At 40.9% G+C, this 18277-nt stretch overlaps 1 protein-coding gene across 2 annotated transcripts in view; it reads left to right on the top strand.

The window, feature by feature from the left end:
- arhgdia (Rho GDP dissociation inhibitor (GDI) alpha) overlaps positions 1-18277 on the top strand; it is a 47188-nt gene that overhangs the window by 10074 nt on the left and 18837 nt on the right. The window contains exons 1-2 of one of the 2 annotated variants that reach the window (XM_078528976.1): positions 12314-12387; positions 15224-15429. In XM_078528976.1, the coding sequence (XP_078385102.1) occupies positions 15240-15429 (190 nt within the window). In that variant the 5' untranslated portion in view covers positions 12314-12387; positions 15224-15239. Of the gene's footprint in view, positions 1-12313; positions 12388-15223; positions 15430-18277 lie in introns of those variants that run through there. The other variant, XM_078528975.1, reaches the window with a different exon arrangement.

Here is an 18277-nt window from a genome sequence, read left to right as displayed (position 1 = left end):
GTCTTGATAGCTCACACGATACGATTGCAGCTTTTCTTTCTTGGTGGTCATTCTTGAGATGATCCATGAGCGATGTAAGTGTTACAGACAGGCACTGTATTTTTGAAAAGGAAGATGTATGTGTTTCACCCGAGTGTGAAGAATTTGAATGACTAGCAGCAGGCTTTTTGTGAATTTAAGTAGAGGATTATTTATTAATGCGTCTGATCTAAAAGTCTAACGTTACATCCCTGCCCACCACGCAATTGCTGTCACACTTGAGGAAAATACAGTTAAAGAGAATAGTAAACTTATGCAAGTTATAAACAAAAGAATAGTTGTAATTCATGGGAAGGCTCGTCTTGGAGAAACACATTGCAAGCCAGGTAAAGGAGGTGTTTTCACTCGTGAAGGGTAGGTTAATTCAATAGCTGGTGCTGTATATCAGAATTGTTTCAGGATTCCCTTGAAGATATGGATCTTCAGAAGACAATGAGGTTAGTCACTTGTAGCCTTGTTTCTGGGAGGTCTCTTTCTGTACTAGTGGACTTGAAAAGGAACAGGCTTGGAGACCTTAAGATGTTGCAGCCTCCGATTTTTAAAGGCAAATATGTTGCTCTTTCTGCTGCTGCTGACTTTGCTGTTGTTCTGTGTGCTGCAGGCAGAACTTGAGGCTTCAATAAAGGGTGGTCACAATAGCTACTTTACTGAATGGTCCTTCATAGCTCCCTTCCAAATTTGTTGTTGGGTTTAAGTTAATTAGCCACAACCTGGGTCTTTGTGTTCAGACTTTCAGCCTGGGGGCCTGAGACAATCACTGTCTTTTATTCTGAAAAGACCCATTCAAGTCAGTAAATCTCTTTGAGATGGTCTCAGGATATGAGTATTGACTTCTTAGCTTGGAACCTGTCCTTTTGCCACTGTCTCGAAAGGACACTTTGAATCCATAGATCAAATCCAGTGACTCTCAGCAGCCATCTTGCAGCATTTGAAAGTCCATTTTTAAAAACACAGTTAGTTCCTGGAGATTCCAAACTGATTCCAGTTCATGTTTCTAAAAGTTATGGATAGGATGTGCCTCTACTGGCATGACATAATATTCCAAGTTGAAAAATTAAGCTTCCTGTCTCTGAACATAAAGATGGTGATCCTGCAGGGTGTGGCTCCCGAGCCAGGAGAATGTGGGATGGCCTAAGTAGGCCACCTTTTCTAAGCATTTCAATAACACCGCCCCCACCCCCTCTCCATTGCTGTCCAATGACCCCTCTGTCTCAACAATTACCTTCTTTCATCTGTCACCTGTGTGCAGATTTTTGACTAGGGACTTCCAGGCCTTGACCCCATTGCCAATTCTCCATCACTACAGAACTTGGCAAATGGACCCTGGTAGGTGCCTGTGTGTGACTTTGTTTAATGCGGGGACCTTAGGGTGCTGTATGTCTGCATGATCTTGATGGAATGGTGGTCAGATTCGGTGACCTGTCAAACCATGATGACAGGGACCAGCTTGCCCCGCCTTCCGCCTTTGCAGTTGGTGAGGTACACAGTCTTCCTGCAACTGTTCTGTCGCTGAGGACTTTTTTGGACTGCCCTTTGCCTGGTACCTCCTCCAGATATAGCTGCCATGGGTGGCCCTACCAAGCAAGGAGCCCCTTGCACCACTCAAAGGATTGTCAGAGTGCACAAGCCTCTCTGTGGCAAGGTGATGATCTATGGAGGGCTTCTGAAAATACCTAAAGTCCAAGGCAATATTTACTCCAGCCTGCTAAAAGAAGCATTTACAGCTTTAGCTTGATTCATAGTTGCCATTTCAAGAGCTTTGTAAGGGCCATTAAGTCCTTTTTGCTGACCATAACTGATTTGATGTGATTTCTAATCCAGTAATTTGCCCAGTTGAAGATGCCTTTTTTGCCTTATCAAAATGTTTGCTTTGCTAATGAATCTTGTTTACACCATGAGGTTTCATAGGTTTATACACTCAGGGGCATGTCCTTGTTTATTTTCATGTATAGAATTCTTGAGTAATAATGAATGGTTAATCACTGCGTCAATGCTAAAGCAATATACGCCAGCTGACTTTTCCCACGACCCCAGAGTATCAAAGATCGTGTTCTATGACCTAGATTCTTTGTCCGTCACAATGCAGGTTTTGTCTTTTAGACATTGGAAAAATGTTCTTGTAAAATAGGAAATGGCAGGAAAACAATTTAAAGCAGTCACTATGTAGTGTGTACTGTTTAGAAGTCTATATAAGAAACTGAGCTGGAATCAAGCATTGACAAATTTGTGGCTAGGAATAGATGTGCCATCTTAATCAGTTACGCAGTGCATGTGTAGCAAAACCAATCACAGAAGAGGACACAGGAGATTGGTGATAGCATTTCCACATGTGCATAGACAAGAATTTGTAAACCCGATCATCATGATTCCATTGCTAGATTAGCTTGGACCTGGTAAGGAAATTTATATCTGTTCACACTGAAAGGAAGCACCCTGAGCTAACTGTAAAATTTAGAACAAAGTGTAAAAACATTCTCAGCAATGTACATTACCACTTTTGTGATTATCTTTTTAAAAAGTTCACACTGTTGGAATTGGATTGTTGGACAACTTGTAATTACCATATGTTGTAAATGGACACACATGGCAGGGCAATAAAGCAGAATTGGGATTTAGCCAATCATGAAACTTGAGCTACTTTTGGTGAATGAAGATGAGCTTCTCAATTGAATTACTGTTTTATAATTTACTTAGATATTTATTTATACTGTGGTCATGGTGGTAGGATACAGAACATCAACATTCTAACTTAATAAGTTTTAGTTATGTTTCTGTGAATATTGTGCTATCCTGCAGAATATAAGTCTACCTGGTCCACCTTTCCTGCCGCTCCAGGAGCTGCAAATTGTTTTTCTCCAGAAATCGTCGAACTTGACTTTGAAGAGAGCTAAGCTACTTCTCTTACAGAACCCCACTACCCCCACCTTAGTAATCATGCCACCTCAGTGATCTATTTTAATGTGACTAGACATTCAGATACTTATCTATAATTCAAAAGCTTACTCTAAAAGAGCTGTTTATAAACACCTTTTAAGAGGTTTATGTTTGAGAACTTTATTTTTCTGACATGTAGCTGCTCAGGAGTACTGATTTAATAGATTGTATCTAATCACGAACTCTGAAAACATTACATTTTTACCTTTACTGAAGAACCCTATGGATGGCTAACGTAAAGGGGGCAAAACAGTGACAGATCACTTTAATCATGGTTGTTTCTTTACCTTCGTAAGCCTTGGAGAGGAAAAAAAGATGTAAATACTTTAAATCAGTGGCACCTAGTGTTAAAAATAGACTTTCTAATTCCAGGTGAGAATAGTTTACCTGGACTGGGCTTGAGGATAGTTTCATAATCACCTTTCTTTTGGTTGCATCCTTCATGATTATGAAGTCATGCATTCCATAGTAAAGTGGTGCATCACTTGTGATCAACTGTAATGTTGCTTTGATTTGAATTTTTTTCACTGCACCTACAATGGAAGGAATTAAAGAAAAGACAAGATGGTTATAAGAACTTGGACCTGGAAAAGGGCCATTTGACTCTTTCCATGGGCTACATAAAATCTCCCATTTCATTAAATCCTTAAAGTCTCCTATTTAATCTTCTGAATGTGACATTCTGTGGAAAGACTCCCTAATTTCCAAAGGGGCATCACCTTGACTGTCACCACTTCCCCAACAAAGTAAATAGTTTTCTTATTTTGCCTAATCAATTACCTCATCTGAGAAAAGGTTGTAAGTCACCTAATATCAAACTGTAATTGCTTTACCTACGATTGCAGGATCCCATCTTTGGGAAATAAAATGAAAATTGGAGTCTAGAAGAAAACAGGTCAATATCAATGATACGGACCAACCTCTGTGTTCCAATGCGAGGCCCCCTACCAGCAGGAACCTGTTTCTTGCCTTCATCCCTGGAAACCCCTGTATATCCACCCTATTCCCTTATCTTTTTTTATTTCACAGAATGTAGGTGAGGTTGGCTAGGCCAGCATTTATTGCCCATCCTGAGTTTCCCTTGAAGATGGTGGTGAGCTGCCACCTTGGACTGCTGAAGTCCATATGTTGTAGGAACACCCGCAGTGCTGTTAGGAAAAGAGTTGAAGGATTTTGATCCAGTGACAGTGAAGGAACATCGATATAGTTTCAAGTCAGGATGGCCTGTGGCTTGAAGGGAACTTGGAGTTGGTGGTGTTCCCATGCATCTGCTTGTCCTTCAAGGTGGTAGAGGTCGCAGGGTTGGGAGGTGCTGTTGAAGGAGCCTTGGTGAGTTGCTGCAGTACATTGCTGCCATTGTGATCTGGTGATGGAGAAAGTGAATGTTTAAGATGGTGGATGCGGTGTCAGTAAAGTGAGCGGCTTTGTCCTGGATGGTGTTGAGTTTCTTGAGTGTTATTGGAGCTACATTCATTCAAGCAATGGATAGTATTCCATCACACTCCTGACTTGTGCCTTGTAGATGGTGAACAGACTTTGGGGAGGCAGGAGGTAAGTTACTCGCTGCAGAATTTTTAGTCTCTGACCTGGTCTTGTAGTCACGGTACGTATATGGCTGGTCCAGTTCAGTTTCTGGCCAATGGTAACCCCCAGGATGTTGTAAGAAGGGGATTCAACAATGAGAATGCCATCAAATGTCGAGGGCCAATGGTTAGATTCTCATGTCATTATGATGGTCAATGCCTGGCACTTGTGTGGCACAGGTGTGACTTTCCACTTGTCAGCCCGAGCCTGAATGTTGTCCAGGCCTTGCTGCATATGGGCACGCACTGCTTCAGTGTCTGAGAAGTTGCAAATGGTGCTGAACATTATGTAATCATCAGTAAACATCCCCACTTCTGAGCTTATGATGGAGGGAAGATCATTGGTGAAACAGCTGAACATGGCTGGGCCTAGGACACTACCCTGAGGAATCCCTGCAGCGATGTTGTGGGACTGAGATGATTGACTTCAACAACCACAAACATCTTCCTTTGTGCTAGGTATGACTCCAACCAGTGGAGAGCTTTCCTCCTGATCCCCATTGACTTCACTTTTGCTAGGGCTCCTTAGATGCCATACTCAGTCAAATGCTGCCTTGACATCAAAGCCAGTCACACTCACCTCGCCTCTTCAGTTCAGCTCTCTTGTTCATGTTTTGACCAGGGCTATAATGAGGTCAAGAGCTGAGTGGCCCTGGTGGGACCCAAACTGCGCATCAGTAAGCAGTTTATTGCTGAGTAAGTGTTGCTCGATAGTACTGTCGATGGCACCTTCCATCACTCTGCTGATGATTGAGAATAGACTGAAGGGGTGCTAATTGGCTGGGTTGGATTTGTCCTGCTTTTTGTGGACAGGACAAACCTGGGCAGTTTTCCACATTGCCAGATAGATGCTAGTGTTGTAGCTGTACTGGAACAGTTTGGCTAGGGGCATGGCTAGTTCTCTAGCACAAGTCTTCAGTACTATTGCCGAATGTTGTCAGGGCCCATAACCGTTGCAGTATCTGGTGCCTTCTGCCATTTCTTGATATCACATGGAATGAACCGAATTGGCTGAAGACTAGCATCTGTGATACTAGGGACCTCAGGAGGAGGCCAAGATAGATCATTCACTTGGCGCTTCTGGCTGGAAATAGTTAGAAATCTCTCAGCCTTATCTTTTGTACTGATGTACTGAGCTCCCCCACCATTGAGGATGGGGATACTCATGGAGTTCATCCTCTAGTTGTTTGTCCGCCACCATTCTCTTGACTGGATGTGGCAGGACTGCAGAGCTTAGATCTGATCTGTTGGCTATGAGATCGCTTAGCACTGTCTGTTGCATGTTGCTTTCACTGTTTGGAATGCAAGTAGTCCTGTGGTGTAGCTTCAATAGGTTAACGCACAATTTTTAGGTATGCCTTGTGTTGCTTCTGTCATGCCCTCCTGCACTCCATTCAACCAGGGTTGATCCCTGGCTTGATGGTAATGGTAGAGTGGGAGATATGCTGGGTCATGAGATTACAGCTGTGGTTGTATGGAATACTGCTGCTGCAGATGACCCACAGTGCCTCATGGATGCCCAGTCTTGAGTAGCTAGATCTGTTCAAAATTTATCCCATTTAGCACAGTGGTAGTGCCATGCAACAATGGAGCATATCCTCAATGTGAAGGCGGGACTTCATCTCTACAAGAACTGAGGTAACTCCTACCAATACTGTCATGGACAGATGCACCTGTGACAGGTAGATTGATGAGCACTAGGCCAAGTAGCTTTTCCCTCTTGGTTTCCTCACCTGCCACAGACGCAGTCTAGCAACTATGTCCTTTAGGACTCAGCCAGCTCAGGCTGTAGTAGTGCTACCAAGCCAGTCTTGGTGATGGGCATTGAAGTCCACTACCCAGAGTACATTGTGCCCTTGCCACCCTCTATGCTTCTTCCAAATGTTGTTCAGCATGGAGGAGTACTAATTCATCAGCTGGGGGTGGGGGGTATGGAGCGGTAGATGGTAATCAGCAGGAGGTTTCCTTGCTCATGTTTGACCTGATGCCATGAGACTTCATGGGGTTTGGAGTCAATGTTGAGGACTCCCAGGGCAATTCCCTTGCGACTGTACACCACTGTGTCGCTGCCACCTCTTGCCATGCTGGTGGAGCAGGATATACCCAGGGTTGGTGATAGTGGTGTCTGGCTCATTGTAAGGTATGATTCTGAGTATGACTGTCAGGCTGTAGTTTGACTCATCTGTGGGACAGCTCTCCCAATTTTGGCACAAGCCCCCAGATGTTATTAGGGAAGCCTTTGCAGGGTCGACAGGGCTGGATATGCTGTTGTCATTTATGGTGCCTAGGTTGATGTGGTTCATCCGGTTTCATTCCTTTGACTTTTCTTAAAGGATTTTGATACAACTGAGTAGGCCATTTCAGAGGGCAGTTGAGAGACAGCCACATTGCTGTGGGCTTGGAGTCACATGTAGGTCAGACCAGCTAAGAACAGCAGATTTCCTTCCCTAAAGGGACATGAGTGAACCAAATGTGTTTTTTTGACAATTGACAATGGTTTCCTGGTCACCATTACTGAGACCAGCTTTTAATTCCAGATTGATTTATTCAATTTAAATTCTGTGGTTGGATTTGAATCCGTGCCCCCAGAGCACTAACCTGGGCCTTTGGACTACCAGCCCAGTGACGTTACCATTATGATGGCACCACCTCTCCTGCATACCCCCAGGCATAGCCATGCTCATGTTTTGTTTTCATTTGGAACAACGTGGCTGATCTGTTCCCTAGTATTACATACAGAGCACACCACGAGATGTGAGCTAGTGGTCACTGGGGGGAACGGAAGTGATGCAAAGGAGGTTATTAACACCTTGTTGAATGAGGATAAATTCAGGTATGCATTCAAGGATTATGATGGAAATCGCCCATTGCACTGTGACAAATTATGGCCTATGTGAGAGTTTCTTATTTTTATTTGCAGTAATTACTGCTTGTCGGTTGTCAGAGGAATGGTAGAATTGTACACTAGGGCTCTCTTAAACACAAATTGAATTGATAATCCCCAGTAGCAGGCTGGGATTTTTCTGCCCCTGCCCTGTCCCCAGCCCCTTGTAAAATTACCCAATTAGAACTATCAAATAATTCAAGTTCATTAAATCCGTTGATGGAGAGACCCAGCTGTAATTTTTAATAGACCAACTGAAAAGGTATACTTTGGAACAAAAAGCCAATATCACCAAATGGCTTATAGCCAAAGCAGTCCATATGGATAGCCTTGCCTAGTTTTTGAAAATGTTTATTGCATCATTAATACATTTTGGAAAAAGCTGTGCCTCTATTGATGCTGTGACGAAATTGTTTTGTGGAGCGCAGATAAATTTCAGTGCTTAAAATACTGTATATTTTTGGTACTGAAGAAATGAGGGAGAGGCTTTTTCTCATTTAAACATTAAACATTAATTACATTGTATGCGCTCTGCCAGCATTCAGCTGTAATGTGCCAGTGAAGTAGAATTATACTCTACACCGGTAGCTTTAATAGATCAGGAATTTTGAAACAGATCGCCAATATGTAATTTTTTGAGAGACAGTATATTTTGAGCTATGTTTACATCTATTTCCCTTGTGCATTCCAACTTGTAAGATGACATTTTACGGTGCTACCAGACTGAATTTGGACAAGGAGCTTACTTCTCCTAATTTGTATGTTTGTAATTGTGCTAACAGCACATAGATGGGTAATAGTGTAGACTAGCCTATTATATGTATAAGGCCTATTAAAGTTAGTTCAGATTTCCAAAACCTGTATGCTGTACATTATGGCTTACTCAGTAAATTGTATTATTGTGGAAAACCTTCTGTGAGCATGGAAGACAATAGGAGTTTTGTTTTTGCAGCATTAACAAATGTATTTTAGTCATTGAGTGGCCGATGTATATTTTGGCTTTCTGAACAGTGTTCCGAGGATCTTCAGTTCAGGTGGTCAATACTACTTGGAGAGATGAATGGGAATACTCCAAGATGAGCTAGCCAGGAATTTATGTATTTCAGTTTTCTATTTACATAATAGTGAATCTCCCCCACCCCCCACAAAAGAGGAAAGCTAACAAAAACAGAAAATGCTGGAAAAACTCAGCAGGTCTAGTAGCATCTGTAGAGAGAGAAACAGAGTTAACGTTTCGAGTCCATATGACCCTCTTCAGAGCTGATGAGAAGTACACTTCCCTTCCCTTCCTTGACCTTTCTGTCTCCATTCCTGGCGATAGACTGTCCACCAATATTCATTACAAGCCCAACGACTCCCACAGCTACCTCGACTACAACTCCTCATGCCATGCTTCCTGTAAGGACCCCATCCCATTCTCTCAGTTCCTTCACCTTCATCACATCTGTTCTGATGATGCCACTTTCCAAAACGGCACTTCTGACATACCTTCCTTCTTTCCTTAACCAAGGTTTCCCCCCAGTTGTGGTTGATGGCCCTGAAACATGTCCGACCTATCTCCCATGCCTCTGCCCTCACACCTTCCCCTCCCTCCCAGAACCATGATACAGTCCCCCAGTCCTCACTTTTCAGCCCACCAGCCTCCGCATTCAAAGGATCATCCTCTGCCATTTCCGCCAACTCCATGATGCCACCACCAAACACATCTCCCCCTCACCACCATGTCAGGATTCTGTAGGGACCATTCCTTCTGGGACGCCCGGTCCACTCCTCCATCACCCCCCAACACCTCATCCCTTTACCACGGCACCTTCCCACGCAATCACAGAAGGTGCAACACCTGCCCCTTTACCTCCTCCCTCCTCACTGTCCAAGGCCCCAAACACTCCTTTCAGGTGAAGCAGAGCTTCACTTACACCTCCTTCAATTAAGTCTACTGCATTCGCTGCTCCCAATGCGGTCTCCTCTATACTGGGGAGACCAAATGCAGACTGGGTGACTGCTTTGCGGAACACCTTCGGTCTGTCTGCAAGCATGACCCAGACCTCCCTGTCGCTTGCCATTGCAACACCACCCTGCTCTCATGTCCACGTGTACGTCCTTGGCTTGCTGCAATGTTCCAGTGAAGCCCAATGCAAACTGGCGGAACAGCACCTCATCTTCCTATTAGGCATTTCATAGCCTTCCGGACTTGACATTGAGTTCAATAGCTTCAGACCATGAACTCTATCTTCTATCCTCACCCTTTTTTTTATCCCCTTTTTTCTGCATTCATTTTTATTTTTTATCCACTTATTTTTATTTTTATTCATTTATCCATGGTTTTATCCCCTTTTTTGTCCCCCTCTTCTATCCCATTTTTTGTCCTTCTCCCCCATCCCCAAAAAGGTCATCTGTTACTTGTTAATGTTCTCTCTCCTCCCCCACCCCGAGTGCTGGCCCTTGTTCTGCTATTATCACATTCTGCTTTCTTACCTCTGCCACTGTTAGCGCCTTTTTTAGCCCTTAACCACTACCATTAACGCTCCCTTTGTCCTTTAGTTCATGACATCTTTGTCAATCTCCTTTGTCCCCACCTATTGCCGGCCTTCTATCCAGCTTCGCCTGCTCCACCCTCCTTAAACAGTATAAATTTATCACATTTCCACTTCTCTTCAGCTCAGAAGGGCCATATGGACTTAAAATGTTAACTGTTTCTCTCTCCACAAATGCTGCTAGACCCGCTGAATTTTTCCAGCATTTTCTAATTTTGTTTCAGATTTCCAGCATCCGCAGTATTTTGCTGTTAATCAGTTAACAAATATGTTTCAGTAATCTAGTATTGACTATTACTGAAGCGCATGTGAAAGTGGATGTCGTGTTTTCATAAGTTACTAAATTGTATCTGCAGTTTGACTATAGATTGCAGTGCATCACAGGAGTTGCTTTTCTCCCCACCCCACCAACTTCATTTGCTTTAGGATATTTGTAAGTCAAAGTTATTCAACTTCAGATAATGTTACTTTGAAGTAGACTGAAGTTAGACCTTAGAATTCCCTCTGATAAATGCAAAAATCTAAACAGTTTATTTTCTGTCTTTCCCAACTTTGTATATTCCCTTAAAACTTATGCGTTAGGGAGCAGAAAAAATGCCAAACTTAATTAGTATGACCTGTATTTGAAGTAGGCCCTTCATGAAAAACAGGATGGATTTGCTACATAAAATGCTGATTTGCTCTTTTACTTTGACAATGTGTGACTACACAATTTGTTCTTTATTCTCTACTGGCTTTTGCCTTTCACTCCTGTTGGTGTTGACATTTTGTTGTAAAGTTCCACTGGCTGCCAGCGATACCTTGCATAACTGGTCATTATGCATGTGTGAGTGTTGAATGTTGGTTGTCTGTTTAGTTGCTATTCCTCTGAATCATGAAGACCAGGAGAGTCTGAGATTCAGTCAGCAGTCTGTCATGAGCTAGATTTCTAGCAAAGTGAAACAGACCTTACATTTGGCTTTGTTGATTCGAGGTTCTATTATGTGGGGATGGGGGACCAATTTGCCATGCTTTCTGTTACTGATTTAGTGGCCCCCACTTTAAAGTCGGTGCATGGATCTGGTAAAAGTCTAGCCCTGATTCCTCCAAAGGCTCACAGTTTAGACCTGCACGTATTGGATTGATCCTTGGATGAGGTGCCAGAGGGTTTCCAGTGCACAAGTAACAATACCCAGCTTCAGGAAAAGAAGAATAGGTAGCAATTCTAACAAAATGAAAAAGTGATTTTTGTATATTCTAAAATGGTGATGGGTGAATGTGGAAGACTACTTTCTTAGTGATGAAGGGCTGATTATTGCCGAGTACAGAGTTTAGGAGAAATTTTAAGTAGATGGTTGTTGGAACAAGGAATGCTTTGCCATGGGGAGTGTTCAAGGCAGAGCCAATTGCACCTTTTTATGGTTTAAGCAAGCAGAGAAAGATGCAGTGCTATGGTGAGAGATTAGCTCAGTGGGATTTATCTTGGGTTGCTCTAGCAAAGGAGCCCATGAAGAACCTTGGCTAAAATGGCCTATTTCTAAGATGTATGTAGTTTTGTTTTCATGGACTGTAACATGTCTTTGTTTTTCCATCAATGAAAAATGTTTTGGGGAGGTAGATTATTTTTTTCCTGATTTATCATTTTGAGATGGCAGTGCCTGAAATACCCTGCAATACTGAAATGGGCACGTGACCCAAACTGCTCCCGTTCCACTTGCCACTTTGGGTTTAAAAAAAAACCTGAAAGCTGGGCCTGGTAGAATATCTGACTATAAATTAAAGAGTGGAGCTTTTCCTTTTTGGAATGTATTCTGATACTTATTAAACTTTGTAGCTGCAGACTTTTCTGGGTGACTAGCCAAGTATAAAAAAGTGGTCTTTTTTTCCCTTCTACCAGGAAAGAGTGCTCTGCTGCAGGTTTCAGTTCAGTGTCTGGGATTGCCGTGTGATTGCGATTTTCAGAACGCATTTATTTTAATACCAAGTTTATCCTAGAACCTATAAATTTCCTCTTTCCATCTATTTGCGTGATAGTCATTTACCCTTTTTCTGCCTATCAATAACCATCTTTAGTTAGTTGCTGGATGCACTAGAGCAATGTTGACTTGCAGTAAATTGTCACCTGCATAAGCTCAACCCCAACCTTCCAATTTGCTACTGTGCTTGAGACACATTTGCTGATGTAGGTCCGGGGGGCTTACCATTTGATGAATTGTGGAGGACAAACTCATTCTAGCACTTTACACATAAAGATGGGTGTTTCAAAATGGAATAAGCTTTGTTTTGATTAGCTGTTAAATTAATAATATTCACCATATCAGAAAAAGCAATGTGTCTGATTTTTATAAATTGCTCTTTTAGCTATTGAAAGCTGTGAACAAGAGCTTCAGGCGACCTGTACGTAGCTTTGCCCATCTGCAGTTGTCTTAAACTGGTACAGTATTTGATAGCTGGAAACATTTGCATTGTATGTTTTCCCTTTAGGTGTGTTATGATATGTCATAATGAACTGAAATTAATATTAATAGATTTGTACATAGCACCATAGCAGATCTCATGGAAATCTTTTAAATGCTTACTTTTGGAGTTCACTGGCTGTCAGTTTGCTCATGAGAGCTCCACAAGCAGCAGTGATTAGAACAAACAGCTCATTTTTGATGGTGGCTGAGGAGGAATTTTGATCAGGAGCCCAGCAATATGCCTTGCTCTTCAAGTACATCTTTAGCATCATTCACCTGAATAGGAAAATGAGGCTTGTGTTTAACGTTCCATGTGAGCGCTAGTATCTCGTAGAATGTTACAGCACAGAAATAAGCTGTTTAGCTCATCAAATCTGTACTCCCTGAATCTCCTCTTGTAATCCTGCTCCCCTGCTTGTTCCCCCTTTAATATCCATCTTTGAAAGCAGTTTCCAAAGTTTCATTTTGGAAGAATGAAAGAGCCCTCCTTCAACATAGTTTTCAGCAAAGAAACCCACATTCTAACTATCCATTGTATTAAGATTGTTTTCTAATCTGCCCTTTTAATTGTTTTCAATAACTTCAATTTGTACCTTCTAGTACTATCTCACTTTGGATACAATCTGTTTTAACCTTGGTATTGGTCTTCACGATTTTGAAGCCAGTACCAGGTTACTCCATAACCTTCTCAGCGCTAGCGGAAAAGCCCTAACTACTCAATTACTAATAATATAACACTACCTCAATACTGCACTGGAATGCCTGTCTGGATTATGCACATCCTTGTTTTGGTCGGTTTACCTTGATATAAAATACTTTAAGGCGACAAGTAAGGGATTATTGGAAAACCTTTCTTTCCATTGCTGTCTTGCATTAATCCATTGAATGTAAACAGTTACTGTTGCAACAGGTGGCATTAGTTTGCTTGTTAAAATAAACTGGAATATTGTTTATACTAGTTGCAATGAGATTGGAAATTTAATATTGAATATTCTGCAGCTCATTCGGAAGCTAAGGAAAGCAGTGTCATATTATCACTGATTTGCCTAATATTTTATGCTGTTAAACTATAAATTAGAACTGAATGGGAGTGAGAAACTCTAATTTAGCTGATTTGAATTTGAGTTTCCATGAAGTGGCATTGGAAGTTGTATAGTATTTTATACTGTCTTTTGAACCATTTTGTGGATTAAGGAAGTGATAGTATTGTGTCCAGCCTATTGCTGGCTTGTGCCTTTATCCTTGAGGGCATAATACGACCTACTTTCTGTTGCTGTGGTGATCTTGGTTAGTTAACAGTCAGCAAGAATGTTAGAAGTAACTGGATTGTTTTTGAAATGTATTTGTTGCGTTTGGGAAGCTTAGTGTGTTCTACAGTATCTTTCCACTCTGGAACCTAGGTTTGAATCTAGGCTGGATTGGATGAAAGGTTCTTTTTCAGAGTTTCAAGGAACTTGAAATGTATTTAGACTGCTGCCAGGTGAATAGTTTTGCTCTGTTGGTGGTACTCTTGTTTCAGGTATCAAGGTTGAGCGGCTCAAACCTCATTTTGGACCTGAGCAGGCAATTTAGGCTAACATGCAGTGGTGGGGGAGAGGGGGTGGTGCTGCATAGCTGGAGGATCCGGCCTGTTCTGGTATTTGAAATGGTACCTTGAGATTTTAATCCACCTGAAGATTCAATGTTGCACCCAACTTTTCTCTCTCAATCAGTACTATGCGAAACTAACATTGAACCCTGATTTATGTTGTGCATGGAATAATTTTCTGTACTTCAAAGTAACTGTATGTGAAATGCATTGAGGAAAGATGTGAGATGCTACAAAATGTAAGTTTTGTCACTTACACGCCATTAAATTACTAATTGCTGAGTAGAGATTAGAACTGAATCAATCTGATTCAGCAACTGCTAGCTTAGGGTGAAAAAATCAACTTCACTCTTGCAGTAGAAGGTGGTTCCTTCTGAACTTGGGGTTCAAGTAGCTTGATGTGAAAAACTGTCTTTCCAAGCCTGAGTTAACCTCTGCACCACGTTTGTACTGCTTCCATCACCAGAATGTTGTCTGCTAATACCCCATAATGCCGCAAAGTCCTTTTGTGTTCCTGTCCTCTCGAGGCTTGATGTCTCCAATGTTCTATCCAACTCCTATAAGCTCCAACTCATCCTGAACTCTGCATGTATCCTATTCTGCATGTCTGTTACCCATATCCACTGACCTTCATGGGTTTCCTGCCCTGCTGCGTATCAACTTTATAATCCTTGTGTTCAAATTCATTTGTTGCTTTGCCCCATCCTATGTCTCCAATCATCTCCAACCATTTGCTGCAGCTTCTGCTCTTAACTGGTTTCCTGTCATCCTTTCCCTTATTTGACATTGGTATAACCATCAGCTGGTACACCTCTGCTCTCTTAAAATTGCTCCCTAATTGTTCTCTCCATGTTAATGGAGAACAGTACTTGTTTAAGATGGAATTTAAAATGTTTTGTTTTAGAAAAAAATTCAGTATTGGATTATATTCTTGCATTCAACTGTGCATAATATTGAACACATTTGACTACACCGAAGAAAGCCATTGATTTAAAATTAAAGTAGCTTTTAACAAAACATTTGTCAAACTTCCTGTTTAGTGCTACAATACATTATCAGAAGCCATTTATCCAAATTGGCTAACCAAGTTTCTTGCACCTTCCAGAATGTTATGTGTATTGTTATTATTATCTGTACTGAATCTGAAAGTCCAGTGGTTCATTTGTGTAAATGCTTAGTAATCTTGTTGCATTGGAAACCCATTTATTTATTGTACTTTATAGTTGTGAGAAAGTAGAAATGGCGGAACAGGAGCCAACCGCAGAACAGCTGGCTGCCATTGCTGCTGAGAATCTGGATGATGAATCTACAGTGAGTTACAAGGCGCCAGCACAGAAGACTCTTCAGGAGATTGAGGAACTGGACAAAGATGATGAGAGCCTCAGGAAGTACAAAGAGGTACTACTGGGGAACCGTGCTAAAATTATTGGTAAGTTGCAATTTTTGTATAAGCTACTTTTGTACCAGTTGCTTTTATTCAATAATTTTATTTAAGGCACCCCCACCTTTCTTTTAATCTGTCATCAAACCCAACTCTCTTTTCTGAGTGTACACAACTATTCCAAGGAAGGGAAGTAAATTTGGCCCAAAATGTAAAACAAATGCAAGAACATGTTATGTCCCACAATAATCCTCCCGATGGCTTATTGAACGTATCCAGGGAGCAGCTGAACCTTAGAGACAAACAAGATCCTAGGTTTAATCTCAAGTCTTTACTGATCCTAGCTGGAAATGTGTGATGACAGTAGTTTGGCCTCAGTGCTGCTTAGTTAGGGAGGGGAAAGTTGGTTAGTTCCCTCTTGAATGAGTTGAATTGTGTCTCCTGCGGAGTATCATCTTTTAATTGACAGAGCAATAGTGGCCTTTTGTGGATGTAGCGTTGGACATCTTTAGTAAGTCAAAATTCTTCTAAAATGAATTTTCACAAAGAAGATACAATAAAAAGCCTTCTAGAATTTGGATTTCTTAGATTCTGCCAAGATGCACATCAGTATCAAGCCAAGATAAATCATCTGTTAAGTACTTCATTGCTTTTTTCCTGCATCACTATCAAATTCATTTCAACTTGCCACTGTTGTTTTTTATTTCCAGTCCAAGATAAATACTTCTATATATGTGCAAAGTTAAAATCTGTGTCCCTGACAGTATTATTGCAGAAATGATTTGTCATTCCTTGTCTAATATGCAGTGGCATACAAGTCCTATTTCTCCTTTAAGACCCTCCCTTAAACCAATTCTTTGATGCAGCTCAGTGTCTTTTTTAATTATATCTCTGAATTGATTTGGGGCAATTTTTTTTACCTTAAAGGGGTTTTATAATATAAATTCAGGCTGCTTCAGTAAATAAAGGACTCAATTAATAGAGAATGAGTTTGGAAGGGGTGAAAAGTAACTAGTGAGGATCAACCCTTCAAGAAAGATGAGAAAAAAGACCTTGTAATCTTGCTATTGAGATCCATTACTCAGAGTGGCTCAAAATCAATATAATACTTTTTTATGAACAGAAGGCAGTTTGTATAATTACATAAAGGTAATTAGATAAAATCCCCCTGGCAATAATAACTGGAGAATGTGCATTACCACCTTTCTGTGTAATATCAGATATTTGTATTGTTCAATAATTCAAAATCACAATGGGGAATAAAACTGATTCCTTTTGCATTATTGCAGTTTTGACAGACCAAAGAAACAGGTACTGTTTTCATTAGAGCAATGGAGGTTATGAGGAGATCTGATTGATGTATTCAGCATTGAAATAATGTAATGTAAATTGCAGCGGAGGTTGGGGACAAACTGTTTCTACTGATAAATGAATTAGTAACTATAGTGTGTAATTTTAAGATCAAAGGGAGAAGAGGGTAAGAGTTTTTTTTAAGCAGGGGGTAGTTAAGATGTAGAATCCCCCATCAGAAATTGTGGTGTAAGTAGAATCCATATTAGCTTTTAAGAATGAAGTGAATATATATTTGAAAATAAATACTGTTGAGGGTGGGAAAAAGAAATTAAGAGGGTAGCTCTTCCAGAGGCTTCGTTCTGTGCTGTACAGTTCCGATTTTATCTCGCCCCCATTACTTGTCAATACTGTTACCTACAAAAATCTATTGATGTCAGTCTTGAAAATTTCAATTGAGGCAGCATCCACAGCTTTTCAGGGGTGTGTGTGTTCTGGATTTGCACGATCTTTGTAGCAAGTGTGTTTCCTGATTTCACTCCTAAATGACCTAGTTATAATTTTAAGATTATGCCATCTTGCTCTGGATTCCCCCACAGAGGATATAGTTTCTCTGTATATAATGCCTTATGGAATGTCTTATTTTTAAAACCAAACTCTGTTTATACAAGTTATTTTCAAACTCTGACATTTTAGGCCTTGGTATCAGACTGCACTGTATCCCTTCTACTGCCAATTTATTTAAACTGGAGTTTGGTGCCCAGAACTGAATATGTAGTTCATATTGGAGTCTGACCAAGGATGGGCATAACTGAAGCATCAATTCCTCAGCTTTGTATTCCAAAAGCCTCGAGATAAAAGCCAGCATTTTGCAATGGTATTTGTTTTAGGTCTGAAATGCACATGCTTCAAGATGATCAATCACCCTGCTGTGAATAACAGACTGAGGGAAAATAGCATTGTTTTAGGTCTGTGCTTAAAGCTGATAAAACTGGCTGAACCAGGGAGACTGTCATTTTCCTGGACATTTTGGTTTTTTTAAGGATCATTATGTCAAAGGTACTCTCTGGCTTCCCCACCCCCAAAAGATTACAGTATGCACTTACATAGTCTTCATATTTTTCACATTTGTGCAAAGCTAATCATCTTGGAAATAAATTAAATTTAATATTACAGCTGGAAATACACTGCCTTCCTAGATAGTAGTAATCCATTATCGGATAAGCTACTGTTAATATGTTAGAATTGCAATATGAAAGAACATACAGCACTTCTGCATTATTGCACTTCTACATGGTTTATGCAATTGCTTCAATTTGTTACTTGATTGCTGTATTGTGATCCAGCTTTGAATTGATCACAGAGCTTATTGAGCATTTAAATCAAATCTTCCTGCCATTGTTTCATTTTAAGGAAGTTAAAACTTTGTCCTGAAGAGCATCCAGAGTTCTGTCTTGTAATCTGTTCTATTAAGTTTTTAAAGCAGCATCTGACACACCCTACTGATGCACTATTAAAACTGAAGGTCTTTATTAATGTGCTGTGTGATCATGATCGGGGGAGTCACTGGAATGTTGGCTTTTCTCAGGGAGCGTGAGCTGAATTC

Source organism: Cetorhinus maximus, chromosome 24 (assembly GCF_964194155.1).
Source record: "Cetorhinus maximus chromosome 24, sCetMax3.hap1.1, whole genome shotgun sequence".
Lineage (NCBI taxonomy): Eukaryota > Metazoa > Chordata > Chondrichthyes > Lamniformes > Cetorhinidae > Cetorhinus > Cetorhinus maximus.
This window is presented reverse-complemented; position numbering and strand designations above follow the sequence as displayed.